This window comes from Balearica regulorum, chromosome 18 (assembly GCF_011004875.1).
Source record: "Balearica regulorum gibbericeps isolate bBalReg1 chromosome 18, bBalReg1.pri, whole genome shotgun sequence".
NCBI lineage: Eukaryota > Metazoa > Chordata > Aves > Gruiformes > Gruidae > Balearica > Balearica regulorum.
In genome coordinates, this window is record NC_046201.1 from 5,271,881 (window position 1) to 5,290,091 (window position 18,211).

The 18,211-nt window shown below is 37.7% G+C and overlaps 1 protein-coding gene across 1 annotated transcript in view; it reads right to left on the reverse strand.

Annotated features, from left to right (window-relative positions):
• Nucleotides 1-17,910, reverse strand: part of ANKFN1 (ankyrin repeat and fibronectin type III domain containing 1) — a 51,812-nt gene extending 33,902 nt beyond the window's left edge. The window contains 4 exon segments of the mRNA XM_075770545.1: nucleotides 3,533-3,646; nucleotides 5,154-5,348; nucleotides 10,349-10,559; nucleotides 17,709-17,910. Coding sequence (XP_075626660.1) covers nucleotides 3,533-3,646; nucleotides 5,154-5,348; nucleotides 10,349-10,559; nucleotides 17,709-17,894 — 706 coding nt within the window. The 5' untranslated portion in view covers nucleotides 17,895-17,910.
• Between the last annotated feature and the right edge of the window lie 301 nt (nucleotides 17,911-18,211).

Consider the following 18,211-nt stretch of genomic DNA (forward strand, 5'->3'; position numbering starts at 1 on the left):
CATTACTTATCCTTTTATTCTTTAAATACCCCTGCTTTCTTTATGTGTATGTGTTGTGTGGAACATGTGAACCCTAGAAATGCTAATTAACGAAAAACAACAGTTCTTAAAAGCCCTACAAACACTTACTGCTCGCTCTATTGGGACTGTTCCTAGGAGTCATGTGGTGCCTATCTAGATTATGTTGCTGCTGGGATTTTTTGCATCAAGATAGTTACAGTAGTGTTGCTCTAGGATAAAAATATATCAGTAACAATATGACAGCCTTAAACAGAAGGTTCACCCTAGCTTTAAACTGTGGCAAGTTATTTTGTATATTAGTATGGAACGTTTTGATTGCATTTTCAAATATATAAAACTAAAGCAGGTCTTAAGTACTTCCAGGATGGGATGGGAAGTTTGGCTTGAGGGCATGATTAGCCAAGGGCAGGGATTTTTCTTCTCAATGCTACAGTGATGCTTCACATCCTTCCTAAAACTGGCTGGAGTGAGGTGCCTCTGGCTTTGAATCTTCCTCTAGCATGGAGCAGATTATTACTATTAGTATTGATTTATGTCATGCCTGTCTGCTTCCAGCCTCAAAACACTTTACTAAGTTACAATATACATAGGAATAATTTCACATCAGCCACCACCACGCTGTAGCCTTCTCTGGAGGGAAACTGAAGGGAGCCATTAGGATGGTGCCTGCAACATTAAACAACAATCCAGGAGAGGAAGTAAAGAATACTCTGGCTCCTTAAAGCAATGCCTCAACAGAATGCAGTCACTGAACTGCCATCCAGCTGGGACACCAAAGTCAATACCCATTCACCGTGTGTGGTTAAAATTAAATCTCCTAATGAAGTGAGATGGTTTTAGTGGTTAGAGAGTGAGTGCAAAGGATTATTCTCCTGTATTATTATTTGTAAGTTATACAGCTAACAAGGGAAAAGATCACACACAGGAAAATAGCAGACAGTTAGATAATGTTCCAAGCCTGGTTTCTAAATTACATTTGGGCAAATAAAGCTTTGGAAAAAATATGTTAAAAAAAAAAAAAAAAGATGACACAGAAAAAGGAAAGGAATTGGCAGTTTCTCAATGTTTTTAGGGAATGAAACTAAACTGAACAGACGTGATGTCAGTTTTTATCCCCTATAATTCAGGTCCGGAGAAAAGAACATTATTAGCTTCTGTTAATGAGCAGGTATTCCCTAAACACTGCTGCAAATGCTCCTGAATTTTAATTTGCTTAGAAAAAGAAATGGTAAAGTATTGAGGGGAAAAAAATCCTAACAACTTATTTTCATCCCTGATTTAGCAAAATGCTTAGATGATTTTCTAGGTAGGAGGTTTATATATCTGACTAAAAAGATCCTCAGAAAATGTTATCACACTCTCCTTTCAGGGCTAGTAATTGCTAGCTGGTTCTAATCATTCTTGCAAGTGATCATTTGAAAGGTTCATTTTATGACCCCTCAAAGTAGCACAAAGAATCTCACTCCATAATGTAATAAACAATTCTACAACCAGTGCTTAATTAATTCCCGAAAGTCACCAAAAGGAGCTATTAATGATCTTTCTTTTTATCTAACCATAAATATGCAAGTCTCCTGGGATAAAGGATTTAAAATGAACATTCTGGCAAAACTAACTGTCAACTTGATAAAGCATAAAACGATCACCAGTGAGGGCAATTCGAAATACGACAGCAACACTACTCAGTCTGATTAGAAAGTTAGGTCAGGTTGAATTAAATTTCTCTGAATGTTGTGTTTACCAAAAAGAGGACAGAATTGACATGGTACAAAACAGATTCAACCCAAATGAATACACAAGAAAACAACGCTACAGCCGTTAGAAAATTATTTTTAAAAATCAATTCTATTTGGGAATTTGCTTTACTGTGAAAATATCAACAATCATTATAATGAGAGTGTGGACAATATTTCAAGATTGTTTAAAATACGCATATTACAAAGAGCAGGCTGATATTTTCAAGAGAACTTAAGTGCTTTAGGAGCCCAAGTATCATTTTCACAAGTAAATCAGACAGTAGGAAGCCCTTAAATGAAATTTAGTTTCCTGGCAACCCAACCCATTGCTGAAAATTAGATTTAGTCTTCTAAAGGGCTTTGATGTTTTTGAAAATCACACTTCTTGCAGCACTGCACAGCTGACTAGGTGTAATACAGTAATTTACCCTTCTACTGAGGCTATCAGGAATGGAATCACTTTGATAGCTTTAGTGATGTCTGGGAGGTTGTTTTTGTTTCTTACACCATAAAAATTTTTTTTTACTGGGTATACCAAGTGATGACTGGAATCTCTAATCAGAAGCAGGGGGAAGAAAGAGAGAATCTGCCTTTTCCAAAATGAAGTCATGCAGTCCTTTGGGTGCTTGTGCTTGATGCCAATGGAGCCTGTGCACCGGCACGTCCCACTTTCCAAAGAGCTCTGTGAGCTATTGGACCCTCGATGGACCCTCGATGGACTGGGGTTTTCTGAATCAATCCTGTTGAATCCCTGTGACACCCACACGTGGAAACGTGAAATAGGCTGCCCCGCAACACAGCCACTATGGTTCTTGCTATGTGTATGGAAATCCAAGGTTCAAGTACTTCTCCAATGGGTTTTTAATTATTAATACAAAGAAACACACACAACAGGAAACATTAAAAGAGAGACAGTGGGAAATAACTAAGAGGACTTTCAGGCTCCTCACTCCTTGACTCCCCTGGGCTGGGCAAAGAAAGTCTCAGATCTTCAGAAGAGTGCTTTTCAGTCCCTTGAACTGTGGAAGATGGAGGCTATGGATTGCTGCACTCAACACTGCAGAACTTACGGTTTCAAACATTTTAGAAAACCTGTAAGTTTCTTTAAACAGGAAATTTTAAAATTTCTCATTTTTGTTCTAATCTTCAATAAATTTTTTCTTTTTATGTTGGAATTTCCTGTGGAATAGAAATTCTGTTTTGAAACCATTTCTATTCAACAGTGCTATTCAGATGGAAGCATTTTCCTATTCATTCCACTTTGCAACTAACTGGTGCCACCCCAAATGTATTGCTCTTCCAAGAATGATGTGGCAGCCCTGGAACAGCTAATTAGTTGGGCTGTATGATGCCTCTGCCAAAAGTTTCAGCTTCCAGAGGCATTCCTTTAAGGAATGGTGGTGTGGGTTTGGCATTTACAAGGATACACATGGTTTCAGGAGCCCACAGACACCAAGAGTTAGCTTGTGTTTTATAACTCCTCATCTCAACCCAGTTGTTGAGCTGATATCCTAACCACAGTGAGTCAAGCAAACTTCTTCAAAGCGCTCATGGAGAAAGATTTTGGTTAATTTATTTTTATTTTTTAATAAAAATTTTGTCTTTGGGGAAACTTTTAAGAAAATTCCACTTCTACAACTATTAACTAGGAAAATAATTAAATTCAAAGTTTATTTGCATTGTAATATAATCTCTTGTAGATAAATACCTTTGCCACTTAACCCTCAAATTTTTGTACATTGTTAAAGTAAATGAAAGATGTCTAAATCCAGTACCTTTATACTTGGTCACCACAGCTGAGTTGACACTCAGAGGTTCTTGGAAGGTGACAGTGAGTGATGTACTGCTTGTTACCATGAGACAGACATTGGTTGGCGCCTCAGGGGCTCCTGGGAGAGAAGAGAAAACATCAGCTCTTCAGCACAACAAATCCTATTCAAACAATGTTTCTGAGTCTTCAAAGAACCCACTGAAAATCACCCTGCAATTGTGAGCTTTGGGTTGTAGGTGTTTGTGTTCTCTGCCTTTTGAGCATTTTAATTAGTGCCCCTGCTAACAATATCCTGCAGACACCATTTGTTTCTATCATGGTTTTTGGCTCCTTTTGGTTAAAAATATCTTCCTGCATATATGTAACCCAATAAAACAGATTCATGCTAATTATGTCAATGAAAAGCCCCTATAAATCTCTTGGGGTGGGTAGGAGGAGAGAGAAAGGACAAAACCACAAAGAGCTAATTAAACCTTTATGGTTTCACTAACAAACTCAAATTTATCAAATAACAGAAAACATTTTTACATGATTGTGATTCAGAAATTGCAAATTCCACAAGTGTTTCAGTGTAGTAGTTCCAAAATACAGTTGTCAGTTGAGGCCTTTTTTTTTTTTTTTTTTTTTTTTTTTTTTTTTTTTTTTTTTTTTAAAATTTTAATTCACAGAATATCAGTCAGACTCAATTCAGAAATCAAACACAAAATGTCATGACTTACTGCTGGGATTGATTAAAAAAATCATTATATTAACTTACTTGCTGTACTGTCTGTATTTAGAATCTAATACAAGGAGCACTACATCTGTCTTGAGGAAGTAATCTTAGAATACAATAAATTTGAGAAAATTATTTTAATTACATTTATATAAAGATAGTTATAAAAATTTTAATGGAAATGATTGTATTTCATTGAATAGGATACAGCTAAAAGATCTACATGTGAAACAATTCAGCCCTGTTTACTCCTTCCCATGCACCTAAATGCACATTTACTTTGGGTGCAGACTCACTTGTATAACTGTGACCCAATCTGTGACTACGCTGATGAAATGTTATACGTAGATGCCAAAAATAAGATTAAGTTTTCACAATTTTTGTATGTAAAAAGAAATTCCATTGTTTGATCAAGTGTTTAGAACACCTCCATTCTTTTAGAACAGAATATACATTTTTTTAAAATCAAATTACAACAGAAAAAAGGCCAATGTCCCCATCCCTCTTTCTCCCTATTCATATATTCTTTTTCTAATCATCCTATTTTAAACTCTGAGCACATTAAATGAGATCCAGGAGTAAATGTGAAGAGAAACAAGCAGGACAGAATCATTAGATCCTGAACCAAGAGTTTGGAGATCTCATCAATTTTATGCAGCCCACTCCTAAAGGAGCTTTGTGCTTGTTGCTGTCAGATCTTTGCTCCTCTGTTGTTCTGACATCAATTTCCTTCTCATTCTTGGGAAGGCCATTTAGTCATATGCCTCAGTTTTTCCACCCTAACATTCGTCTGCTTTTACAGCAGCGCTGTGAGGATCAGTTAGCGAGAGCATCTTTGCTCAACAAAGGCAGAGTGTTCTCAGTTGTAGAGTTCTTGACTTGAATTTTGCATCTACTTTCTTCTACTTACTAGCATGCTCGTAGCCTGCCTTCATGCGCTTGTATAGCCTGTATCTCCACTCCCACGCTTTTAGTTGCTTCTCTTTTTCTGTGTTGTCTGTACCAAGGCCTTCATTCATCACTTGAGCAGATAATTCAGTAACTCGCTGCTGTGCTTCCTGGACCAATGTACTCAGATGCACTGACCTGCTTTCCATGTTAACAACTACCAAGAAAAAGGAAAAGTAAGTAATTGTTTGATGGACTTATGTGACAAAATTCTGGCCTTACGCATTCTGGTATAACACATGTAAGGTCAAATCCTTGAATGCTCTGCCTTCCAGTAGTTGTCTCATCATAAAGTGAATTAGGACATGCCAATTTATACCACATAAGGATCTGGCCACTTAAATGGAATTCATAACATTAACAAATTTTATCTTCCTATGTTTCTCATATGCTTAAAAATGTCTTAATTAGACTGAAATTGCATATATGTTTTAAGTTGGTGAAATATTAAAAATGAACTAAAATAATAAAGCATTTGGTTTCTATTCAACCCCTACTTTGCCATAATATCATAAGCTTTTATAGAAAAAAAAAAGATGATGATTTTACTGGTTATAAACACATACAATATATAAATCTGTACAAGTAAAGACAGATCTAATTGGCAAACTTAAGAATGAGAGTTCTGTGCCTAAGGGCCATTACTGGTATAGAATGGATCTCTCTCCAGGTTTTCTTTGTGCCACAGTTTTGCCCATGTAGTATCTAATTAGTCCTTGGACAGACAGCAAGCAGCTTGACACATGGAGATTTTGGTTTTCTCCAGCACTCAGAACAATTTTGATTTGACATTTAGCAGTCCAGGTGGCCTGTATGAACTACTGGGTGCTATGTTAAGGTGCAAATGAAGATCACATAGGTTACAAACTAAAATAGGGCCCAAGTCCACAAGACTACCCTAAACCAGCCCCTTGATTATACAATGAAATATGGTGAATTGAGCCCTATTTTCAGAATCACTCTTAGCCTGAAATTGTTCAAATTATTTGCAGTTTAGAAAATAGGTCTTATAAAGGTGTTTAACCTGAAAAGACATGCAACTGCTGATCTGATGTTCAATATGCAAGAAATAGTGTACAAGAGAAGGAGTTCTGAAATCATAGAAAATAACTTTTCTCTGGTGTCTGGTATTTTGGCAGAAGAGCTCTGAGATAGAATTAATTTAAGAGGCCCCTATTTACCGAAAACACTTCCCTAGCACTAGACAGGAGCATTAGACATTTCTGAAAACATCAAACTGTATCATATAAAGGACCAAGACTCTGACAGGTTTTTAGCATTAAAACATCATATGAGTGAAGATGTCTGTGCATATGAACGTGTTATTCCTAAACCAAAATCATGGGATTATGGGACAAATCAGACTGGAAAGAACCTTCTCTAGTATAACCTTCTTCTTCAAAATAGGGTCAGTTATCAGGTCAGACCAAGTTACTGACTGCATTACCCAATCTGGTCTTGAAGACTTCCCAGGATGGAGGCTTTACAACCATTCCAGGCAACCTGTTCCACTGCTTTACTGTCCTTACGGTGAAAGCCTCTCATTTTAACTTTCGCCCTCTGTCTATCACAACAATATCACAATCAAAGTTTAGCAGAGTCTAAGAATAACCCTATATACTAATGTGAAAAGTGCCATGGAACTTTAAAGCCACAGGAGAGCAAGGACTTACTCAATGCCCCTGACATCCAAAAGGTTGTTTTTGAAGAATGTTTGTCTCTAAGACTTTGCTTTCAGAAGCTGGCTTGAAGCCATCCTTCTTGAAACCTGATCATTCTTCATATGGACATCAGAGACATATGGCCAGGCTTACTAGAATATGCTGGTATGCTCAGACCTCCCTGTTTCCTGAGGGGCCAAAGTTGATACGGTTTCCTGGATCCAAGCTTACAATAAGCATGCAACACATCTGATAGCACAACAGGACTGAGAAAGGAGATTTTATGTGCCAGAACTTCGGGTGATTGAGACTTGGCATTGGTTCAAGTTCTCACTAAGCATCTGGCTTTATCTGTTTAATCAAGATTCTGATCCACAATTGTCAGGTCTTGGAAACGTGTCCAATCAGCCACTGGAAATGTTAATCTTATTTTTATTTGGGTTCACATGAACAAGCCAAGCCAAACCATGAGTATGTGCTGAATAAGAGTAGCTGAAAAGATAATATAGTGGACTTTGCCTCCTCCCCAACTAAATATTTTAAACTCTGTCCTCTCTGATCTTACTTAATTTGTGTTTAAGAGATGTTGGGTTCATGTTAAGATTTATACAGTCCAAGCTCCATGTGGAAATGAAGATCATATAGTTTTACTTTCTATTGCTTTTTCTGCTGTTCTTCCTATTCCAGGCAGCAATCCGGGTGATACAGATGGAAGCTATCTGTCCTCCAGATCCTCTTTTCTACAGCATTAGGTTAGGGGCTATAATGAGATTTCAGCTGGATCACCATGGCTAATAGAGTGGAAGAGCAAGAGTTTTCTCTGTAGGAAGCTTTCTGTGTGCACTTGGAATGAGAAATTCCTCTACCTTGCAGTCTCCGCAATCTGTGCATCGGTCCTATACACTTTCAATCAGATTAAGAGATTCTTGTATCCTCTCCCAAAATCGGGATGAGTCAGAATTTTACCTTGAAATCCCCTCCCCTCCCCCTGGGGAAGTCTTGTTCAACTGCCCACCTTAGAGAAATGAAAATGCTCCCGCTGGGTGCTGGATCAAGTTCTTGCAGCCCTGAGATCATACAAACAGAATGGATTTCATTCTAAGAGGGTTGATTAAGTACAGAAAGCAAGGCAGAGAAACTAGAGAAAATAGAAAATGACTGCTATCAGTTCCATAAGAATGAAGCCACATGTAAAGACGCTGCGAACCTTTGTTTTGAGTGCTGAAAAATAACTTTTTGCATTTTGTTCTCAAGTAGCAACCGTAAACCCTTAAGGTAACAAAAAACCCCAAAACAAATAATCATTTGCTTTTTATTGAGAATGCTTCATCCATTATTTCAATCAGAAAAACTAAAAATTAAGATAAGTGGAAATTTGGTGGGTATATTTTGAAATGGAAATGAGGTGGTTATATATTCATATTCTCTGTGTTCATAGGCATGTTTGCATTAATTACAGGAAATGAATACTAATTTATGATTGCCCCTGCTCGCCATCAGACTGCATTTATTTACAGATGAGGTCAATGAAAAATTAGTTTAGTCTTTTTTACTGCTATTTAGAACACTCAGGACTGTGTTTTCCTCTAGATTTGTCATGGTTAATGAATGTTGCTTCAGCAGTCAATCATGTACTCTAAATGCTGTCACACTTTTTTTTAAAGCCTCAGTCATGAACCATGACAGAAAAATAAACAAATAAATATAAAACTAAAAAACTCTTTTCACTGAGCAGCTACACTATGCAAAAATCTCCAGGGAAGGTTAAAGGAGGCCAGAATAAATGATAATATAAGTGCTGTGGACATAGAAAAGCAATAAAGGTGTACCAACACTGAGGGTCTGGCAAAAAAACTCAACACACACACGCACATGCACACACACTCTCCAGTGAAAAAACTGGCAATGTTAGTAGCCTCAAGGTGCAATTTCCTGGAGCACTGAGATTGACATGCCAGCACTAAATGTTGTTAATTTAACTAACTTCAAATTAATGGCAGAGTCTGCAGTGGCCGAACCCCTCAAACACAGTCTCATTATAGCCTTGCTGGGAATGTCCTAAATATAGGCATTGACAGTTTAAAACAAATTCGTATACATTAGTGTATTTTTAGACACAAGTAAGGCGTCGGAGTTTGTGTCATGGTATACGGTTGATTAATTGGGTTGGTAAGTCACCCTCCGACCCACAAATTGTGCATAAAAATGCCCATGAAGGAATACAAAGGATAGTTTTATAACTACAATATGTAGTTATAAGCAATATTGGTATCCAGCAATGTGAAGTCTGTTATGTGCTTAGATTTTCTATGATTCTGTAGAACTTTGAAATTCTCATTTAAGTGGGATGTGTGCTTGCAGCCCAGAAAGCCAACCATATCCTGGGCTGCATCATGTGAAGTATGACCAGCAGGTCGAGGGAGGGGATTCTCCTTCCTCTACTCCACTCTTGTGAGACCCCCCGGAGTACTGTGTCCAGCTCTGGGGTCCCCAGTACAAGAAAGACACGGACCTGTTGGAGTCAGTCCAGAGGAGGTCATGAAGATGCTCAGAGGGCTGGAGCACCTCTGCTATGGAGACAGGCTGAGACAGTTGGGGTTTTTCAGCCTGGAGAAGAGAAGGCTCCAGGGAGACCTAGCAGCCTTCCAGTACCTGAAGAGCCCTACAAGAAAGCTGGAGAGGGACTGTTTACAAGGGCATGGAGCGACAGGAGAAGGGGGAATGGCCTTAAGCTGAAGGAGGAGAGATTTAGATTAGATATTAGGAAGAAATTCTTCCCTGTGAGGGTGGTGAGGCACTGAAACAGGTTGCCCAGAGAAGTTGTGGATGCCCCATCCCTGGAAGTGTTCAAAGGCCAGGCTGGATGGGGCTTTGGGCAACCTGGGCTAGTGGAGGATGTCCCTGCCCGGGGGGGGCGGGTGGAACTAGATGATCTTTAAGGTTCTTCCAACCCAAACCAGTCGATGATTCTATGATTTAGGCCATTTGAAGAATAGGAGTGAGGAGTCTGTGGTAATGGAAATGATAGATTCCAACACAACCTGTCTCCTGAAGACAGCATAGCCAAAATCAAAAGGATAATCAAAATAAACCAAAGTCTAGACAACCCACCATCCTTTCATTTTGATGACAAACTCCATATTTCAGACCGTGATCTTTGAATCACTCACTTCCTGTTTCCATTTTTTAAAGATTTTTTTTTTCTCAGTATTGATTTTACCTCAGCTGCCCCACTGTTAATGACATGAAAAACTCAACCTGATTCATCAGTTGGTGTATATGACAGAGACCAAAAAAGATCTACTAAGCATGCATTCAACAAGCAGATATTGCTGCAAATGTCCTCCAGCACTGTGGTACTATTGCTGGTAGAATCATCTTTATGATAAAACCAGTCAATGTTTGTGTGTAATGTAATTAATTTCCCAAAACAGCAGCAAACCTAATCTCCTACAGGCAATTATCTAAGTCAATTTAATTTGTGTTCTTTACTTACAGTGTGGGCTTTCCTTTGCCCCAATGTGTAGAAGGGTCCTAGCAATAGGGACGTTGTTTGTCAAAATGGCAATATCCAAAGGAGTTAGTCCCTCACTGTTTGGTGTGTTCAGGTCCAGTTCCTCCAGAGTGTATTGATAAAGAAGAATCTGAACAGCATCCAGATCTTGCTGTTCTACAGCCTCAAACATAGCTTCATTGCACTGGAAATTCTGCATATCAATAAAAACAGAAATTCAGTAAAACTTTTCAAATGTCAGTGTTTTAAAAATAAATAGAGAAAATTTGTGTTTCGTGAGATTGCTACAAAATATTGATCCTCCAGCCCCAGCTTAGGTTCAGCTGGAAAGATGGAAATTGTTTGCAACAAAACTGAGCTTGGTCTGCCTCTGAACTCGTGTGCTTGAACTTGCTTCCGGTCTGTGGGAAGATTCAAGTGAGTATGGAACACATACAAAACAAACCCAAACTTATTTAGACATCTGTCCTGTAATCAAACTATTTGAACAATATTAAATGTTTTCTGTGTGAAACTGGATGAAAGACTATGATTTTGGCAGTCTTGGACTACTGAGTTTTTCAACTCAAAATTAAAGTAAAAATCTGGAGTATACAAACTCAAGGTGATCAAAGTCCAAATCAAACAAGCTATTCTGGAAAAAAACCTTCACAGCTCCAGTGTGACCTAGTAATAGGTACTGTTCATTCAAACACCTCAGTCATTTCTAGGCGCTCATATTTTTGCATTTAACTTGTAACTAGAAACAGCTTTGAAATGTATAGTCCTTAAATAAAGAAGTTGAAATGAGACTGGAAAAATTGACTGTCCAGTGTGCATGTCCAGAAAGTGATGTGTGTGAACAGCAGAGAACATAAGCAGCCAAAACCAAGAACATACATAGCACTGACTCTCAGGTGGGGAGAACCACTAAACCTTTTCCTTACCAATGTCAAGGAGATAAAAGAATGGGGTAATGCAAAGAAACCAATCATTTCTTAATTGAGCTGGGGAGAAGCAGGTGCAGGAGAGTAGCATGGCCTGCAGATTTCTGTTATGAGAACATCCTTCTGGAGCCTACAGTAATGACATGTTATTTGCCAAGATTCTTTAAACTCTCTCCCAGTGTCTCATTGCCATAATTACCCAATAGGTTTTTTTCCTCTTAAGAATGAATTAGTAGAAGCAAGAGGCCCAGCTAAGCAAGGAGGGCTCAGCATGAGGTCACATAAAGGAACTGAGATCTACATAGACATATTATGCCGATGGGCATACTGAAGAAATGCATACATAAGAGAGCAAGCAATCAGATATATGATGTAAACTGGCTTCCTGTGTCCTGAAACCCACATGGAGGAAACACAGAAAATTCTTATACAATAAGATATTCTTTATGATACGAAATAAACATTAAATTAAAACTGTCTTCTGCTGTGATAAGAAATTAACATTTCAGCCACATCAAAACTTCGTGTTCTTTTTCAAATTGATGTAGTTTTATTTGGCATATCCCTGCCCAAGTTTTGTGTTGTTTCACTGAAAGCTTTCTGAAAGAGCGCTGATCTGCTGCAACATCTTTCATCTCCTTCTAAAACACATAGACTAATGGTTTGCAAGCAGTTCTGAAAACTAGAGTCCACATCTACACCTTGGAACTTGAGCAGTTCTACAGGTTTTTTTAAGTTATGCTAGAAGTTAAAAGTGTCTTCGGAAATTCTCAGGCCTGACAGAAATCTTTTTGTCTACTGTTTTGCATGTAAAGTATTGGTACCACACTAAGAAATTGCAAAGATGATGTTATCTTCAAGTCTTAGTATGGACCCCATCTATGCTGAATAGTAGGGATCAGCAGAAAAAGATGACAGATATACATATGTTAATCTTTACCCAAAATTGTCAATATAGAGAAATGAGATACTTATGTTAGATGACTATCTAAGGATGAGATGAACTATACAACAATAAAGCAAATCTAGGAGAGTAGTGCCTACTTGGGAATCTACCTTTTAGACACTTAAAGTACACAAGATAGCTCATGCTGGAGAAATATTTTTTCTGTAGATTTCCATGCAGAATAAAAGACACTACATAAACAAGTGCTTCATCAAAATGTGTCTCTGTCAAACTCTTGTTTCCAGATTCTTCTTTAGATTCTAAGAATTAGATTTAATTTCAGTATCAAATACTTAAATCATACTTCAGTGTTAGGTGTAAGAGAAAAATCTCAGACAAAGGAATGGTTGAATGGTAAGCAGCTAGATTTATCATTCTTTATCCACCCATCTGTTCAAGGCAAGACATTGTCTGTAAGGACATATACTGTCATTAGAGAGGGCACATCTCCACAAAGTTTTAGGAAAGAGATCAGCACATATTTCTTTTATTGTAAGGTAAAACTTAAAAATGACAGAAATTTTTACTGCAATGCAGCAATATTTGTTTTCATTCCAGTAGCTCCACACATCTGCTGTCTTACTTATATAACACTTTATCATCCTGAAATCAGAGATCTTACTCTTCTTCTCATATTTTGCCCCTACCCTGAAGGGATGAAGTGCTCTGGCTAGAAATTAAAAGAATTTTAATTACAAAATATTTTAATTAATGGTATGATTCTGATACACGCTATATGTCATCAACTCACACTCAAGTCAATGATATGCATTTAACAGCTGTATGTTACTGTACTATGTACTCAAAATTAACATAAATAGATCATTGATGTTCCACCTAAAGAGGAAAAAACCAAAACACTGTGCTCCTTTGCTCTTTGAAACATCATTATTATGAATGCAGAACTGTGAACTGATGGACTGGTTTTTTTCATATAAATTATTGAAACCAGAAAATATATTCACCAATTCTCCAAAAATATGTATCAACATCCTAAAAAGCATTAACTTAATCCCAGTTTACACCCATTTAAAATTCTTTTTCTATTGATTTTGGAACTTCCTTTATACAGTTGTTTATGGAAATAAAGGGTAATTATGCTTCAGAAGCATCTGCATTTCGATCCAACCAGAAAACAAGCAAAATCATATTAATCTTGTAACCGATCACAGCTAGGAAAATCTACTTACTTAACAGGAAATTCATAAAGACCTTACTACAAAGAGAACTGGTTGAAGTAAATGAAATGACTACATTAGTTTCCATTTCTTTCAGTTAAGTGAATTTTAGGAGACACTGGCTAAGAGTTTGAGAGCAGAACAAAAAGGTACAACTGATGATATTACTTGATGACAGCCTTGTGGTGCTAGGTGTTTCTTGGTTCACATTTCCACTTGTGTGGCACTAGGTACGTACATGGTTTTCCCCTTTTTTGAAATCAGAATAGACATTCTCTTTTTAATTGACTTTATGTATGTGCATAAAAGTTAAATGAGTTAGCATTTGTAGAGTGCTGCCCTAAGTGCTTGATATCACTATTTTGCTTTAATTCCAATTTTGTATGAAATTCAATAAATCTTGTAGTACATCTCAGGAGTTTCTTGTGTTATATAAAACCAAAAAATCCCTCTTACATAATAAGGAAAAAGATGGCTAACTTCAATATTACATCTGAAATTAACCCAATGATTTGGCCCTTTTCAAATATATATACGCACATTGTAACAACAGATTTTACCTACCTGAATGATTATTGCAGCATTATTTTAAAAACCGTGAATTGAATTCTTATTTTTGGATCCAGTTATCAAGATTTAGACCTGCCTAGATGCCTTTGAAAAATGTGTCTTTGGTTTTTTGCTGGCCAAATTAAATACTTGAAGTATTTGTGAAATTTTGGCCTTAAGTTGCTGAACAGAATCTAAGCACATGCTTAATTCCTCACAAATGCTCTTGCCAGGTAATCTGTTGGCAAGAATGTTTCACCAACAGGGTGAAAAAAAAAATTTCTATTTCTTCATTTCATTAGAAATCTGAAAAAACTGCACTTAAACAAGAAACAGAGCATGAATTTTATAAGCTACTTCATCCAATTCAAACAATTATGAGACGAAATTGCAAATATCAAGTTTTCCAAATGAACAATTTGGAGAAAAGCAATAGGCTGAAATGTGTTGGCAGTCTCATGACTTCAGAGTGTAAAAACACAGAAACTGTGGCATGGCCTTTCTAACTAGGCGTGTACGCATCCCTCATCCACATAGCGGTGCGCATCCAACCATGCTATATCTATTTCAGACAAAAAATACCCTGGTGAGACAGCAACACGTCTACCACGTTTTCAGCCATGCCAGTAAATTGCCCCATTTGCCCAGCTCTCCAAGTCCAGAAAAACATTTTACGCACCTGAGCAACTTTTACCCAACTATTTACTTTCACACAGAAAACAGAAATATATTGAAGATATAATATATAATAGATATAATAGATCATGAAGTTTTCTGTAAAAAGCTGATCATATTCTATGTAAAAAACTTTCTAGTATTGCAGCGTTATTCAGACATCTGCAGCCCAGGGGTAAGAAATTCAAATGCGAGCAAGACAATTTCTTTAGATCTATGTGCTCAATTTTACTCCAGCTGGTATTGTCACAAATACTAACAAAAGCCTTCTGATTTCTGCCTTCATTTACATTTACTAGATAACTTTCTTCTGCTCTGAAAAGACAAACCCCTTGAATTCAAACAGAAACTGAATCTCATTTACAAGTGATCGGGTAAAGTTTAGGGTCAGTTTGCACGTTGTTTTTTCCTTGACTCAGTCCTGCAGCCTCCAATCATTAGCTAGACAGCTGTGCTGTGTGATTAATTTATTTAGGTGTTAGTCTGATGCACAAATGTATATACTGAAAAGGACTACAGTATTGCTTTGCAGTAAGTAATAACCATGTTCCAGTAAGTGATTCAGTGCTGGAGTGTTTAGAAATGTAATCTTGTGTAGCTTAATTAAAATGAAGTGCCCCTTTCAAGATATTTGCTCTAGGTTTGACTGAAAAAGTCCACTATGTGCTACTGGAGTTGGAAAAAACGTTAAAGTAGTTTCTGCAAAGACTTGTTTTGATAAACATGAGTTCAAGAATAAAGCTATTTTGGGACATTGCTATGTCTGCAGCAAGACAACAATTTACTGAATGGAAAGTGTTGCACAGCAAGATAGAATGGAACGAAAACTCTTCACTAGCCAAAGCTGTAAGAAAACAAATTCTGACAAATGTTGTTCGCTTGTCTGGAGACATAATTTTAGTCATTGACTTAGTGCTGCAGCACAGAAACTCAATGATTAGAAAATACATCCGCTAGCAATTTGACCTGAAATATTTCCCCCCCTTCACTGATACTTTCCTGGCTATTTATTTCTAGGGAAAACTGTGAAAACAACAGTCAGAATGGACAGAATGGGATCCAAATCCTTTTGAGTTCAGTGGGAGTCTATTCACTGACTGTGTGGACACCAGCTCAGACCCCAGACTGCTAATACCTAGAGGTACCTATGCTCACTGTAGGTCAGCAGTGACAAAAGCTATGTCACTCCCTGACAATGTAGTGGGTTGGGGGAAACAAAGCACAAGTGACTCTATATCCCATTAAACCACCATCCATATCACGTTGTAAAATCTATTCTCCTCATTATGATTACTGATTGAATAGACACTCTCACTGCCTGACAGATCTGGGTGGAAAAGGTGGCGAAGTGAGATTGCAAGTAATTAGCGCTGTGGATAGCAGAGGACTTGAGCCTCAGAGGTAGTACACTGCTCCTCAATCTTTGGGCTATGCTCATTTGCCATTTCTCTTCTCATTAGTTAAGTATGACAGAAGACCCCATATTTGAAGGAATATGTAATTCAAAGTGTATATTTAGAGAAACACTGGTCAGAAGATACGTTAACAGACTGGCATTCATTCAGTCTATGTGTCAGTCTATTCTGGCACAGTCCCCAGCACTAGTTTATCCTCCTCTCTTTCACTCCTTAGTCACACACAAGCTTGCAATTGAAAAGAAAAAGGCAAGAAAAGGTAGTGGCTAAAAAATTCATCTTAAAAAAAATCTTTTCCCACAGTTCATACTTAGAGGCCCAAATTCAAATGATCCCTACAAACTGAAAGCATCTGGAAAAACCACAGCCTCAAAAGCACAGCTGAGAGGAAGGAGCCATGATCCCCAGGTTTCTTCAGGTCATAGTCTTTCTTCACAGGAGAGAGACAACAGTCTCCTGCCTTTCCAATGCACTAGAGCTACATTTCAGCTTAGCTCTTCCATGAGGCACACGTGGGTCCTCTGACTTCAGGAAAGGAGTGATCCTAGAGGACAGGATCATCGAATTGATTTTAAAATTATTTTCAATTCTTGCATTGATTTATATAATTTGTCTCACATGTAGCAAAGATTTGTGAATGTTAAAAGAGTCTAGACTGTGCTTTTTCTTCTGAAAAAATGTAATATTTTTATTATCTGTCCCAACTGTATTCAGAGTTTAGTCCTGCACTGCACTAAGCATCTGCTTTATTGCAGCAGAGTAATGGTTTCAAGAGGCGGCTCCTGGCACATTCATAGACACTGTCATAAGTCATTGCTCTTCAGAAGTGGAGAGGAACTCTTTCCCTCAAAATAATTCAGAGAAGTTGAAGGATGTATCTGTTCTTCCTACTTTCAGAAAAGGGGAATTTATTTTGTTTTGGCAATATCAACAGCAGGTTCATTTTCCCCCAGCAAATATAAAAGATTCTGTTGTGCACTGAACTTACACTGTGCTATTATTTCAGGGACACGGTCCATTCTTCAAAATGTATGTGCTGGAGGTTGTGTAACTTCACCAGCACTGGCATAAATAGGAGCACTTGTGAGTGTTAAGTCCAGCAGGTGCTTATATGCTTCCTGTACTGGCACCAGAGTGCTTAGCTGCGTTCTGCGACTCGGCTAGCGTACCCAGGTCAAACTGCTTCACGCGTGAACTCCTTTTTCCATGGTCTTATCTAGTGACTGTCACCACAGTCAGTGAGCAACCTTGCATTTATCTTTCACAGCAGGTAAGTTCCACTTGATCTGTTGTTTGGAAAACCAGAAACTTCTCTTAAAGTCATCTTTGGTTTCTCAAAATACTTTTTCTTCATTTCTTGTAAGAGAAACACTTGTGCATGTATATTTAATGCACACTTTGTCACATTAATGCCAAGTTAAGACCTTACTCCTAAAATAAAGCATCATCACTTGAGCAGGGTAGCTTTTCTTTAGTGTTCAAGACAGACAGACTTATTTTCACACAGGATCATAAATGGTAAGTCTGGGAAGAACATACAGCATTGGTCAGGGAACAAAGTGAGATGAGGAAAATTGTACAGATTAAAAGCAAACCGATTAAGGAGATTAATAGGATAGTAAATTGGTAATTTGATAAATATCAGGTAGTTACCATTGAGGTCTTACGGAGACTGAGTCGGTCAGATCGAGCTCTGAAATATGCTTCATCAAAGGACGTATGACTCCCCTTAAGCTTCTCTGACAGATTCCGATATAACCGCTTTGCAGCATTTGGAGAGGATGGCACGCTGTTCTTTTTAGTCTGGAGGAGACTTAAGTTGTGCATTTGCTGTGTCATTTTCAGCTAGTAGTTTCTAGAAGAAAATCAACAGCTGTTTAACAAGGTTTTGCTACACTAACATCATTGATAAGAACTGTATCAATGAAACACACATTGCAAGATTTCTATGGCAAAAATCACTGTCACATACAGGTTTTGAACTTTCAGAAGCATTTTGGGTTTTTTCAATGCAAATCCCTCTTTATGGAATTAGTCCTAAGGATATCTATGGGGAGGGAGAATTAAGGGTAGAAAAAACAAAACAGACCACTTCAGAACTAGTTGCTAATTTGTATAAGAAGGAGTTTCACTTAATAAGGGAAATAGCCTTTTGA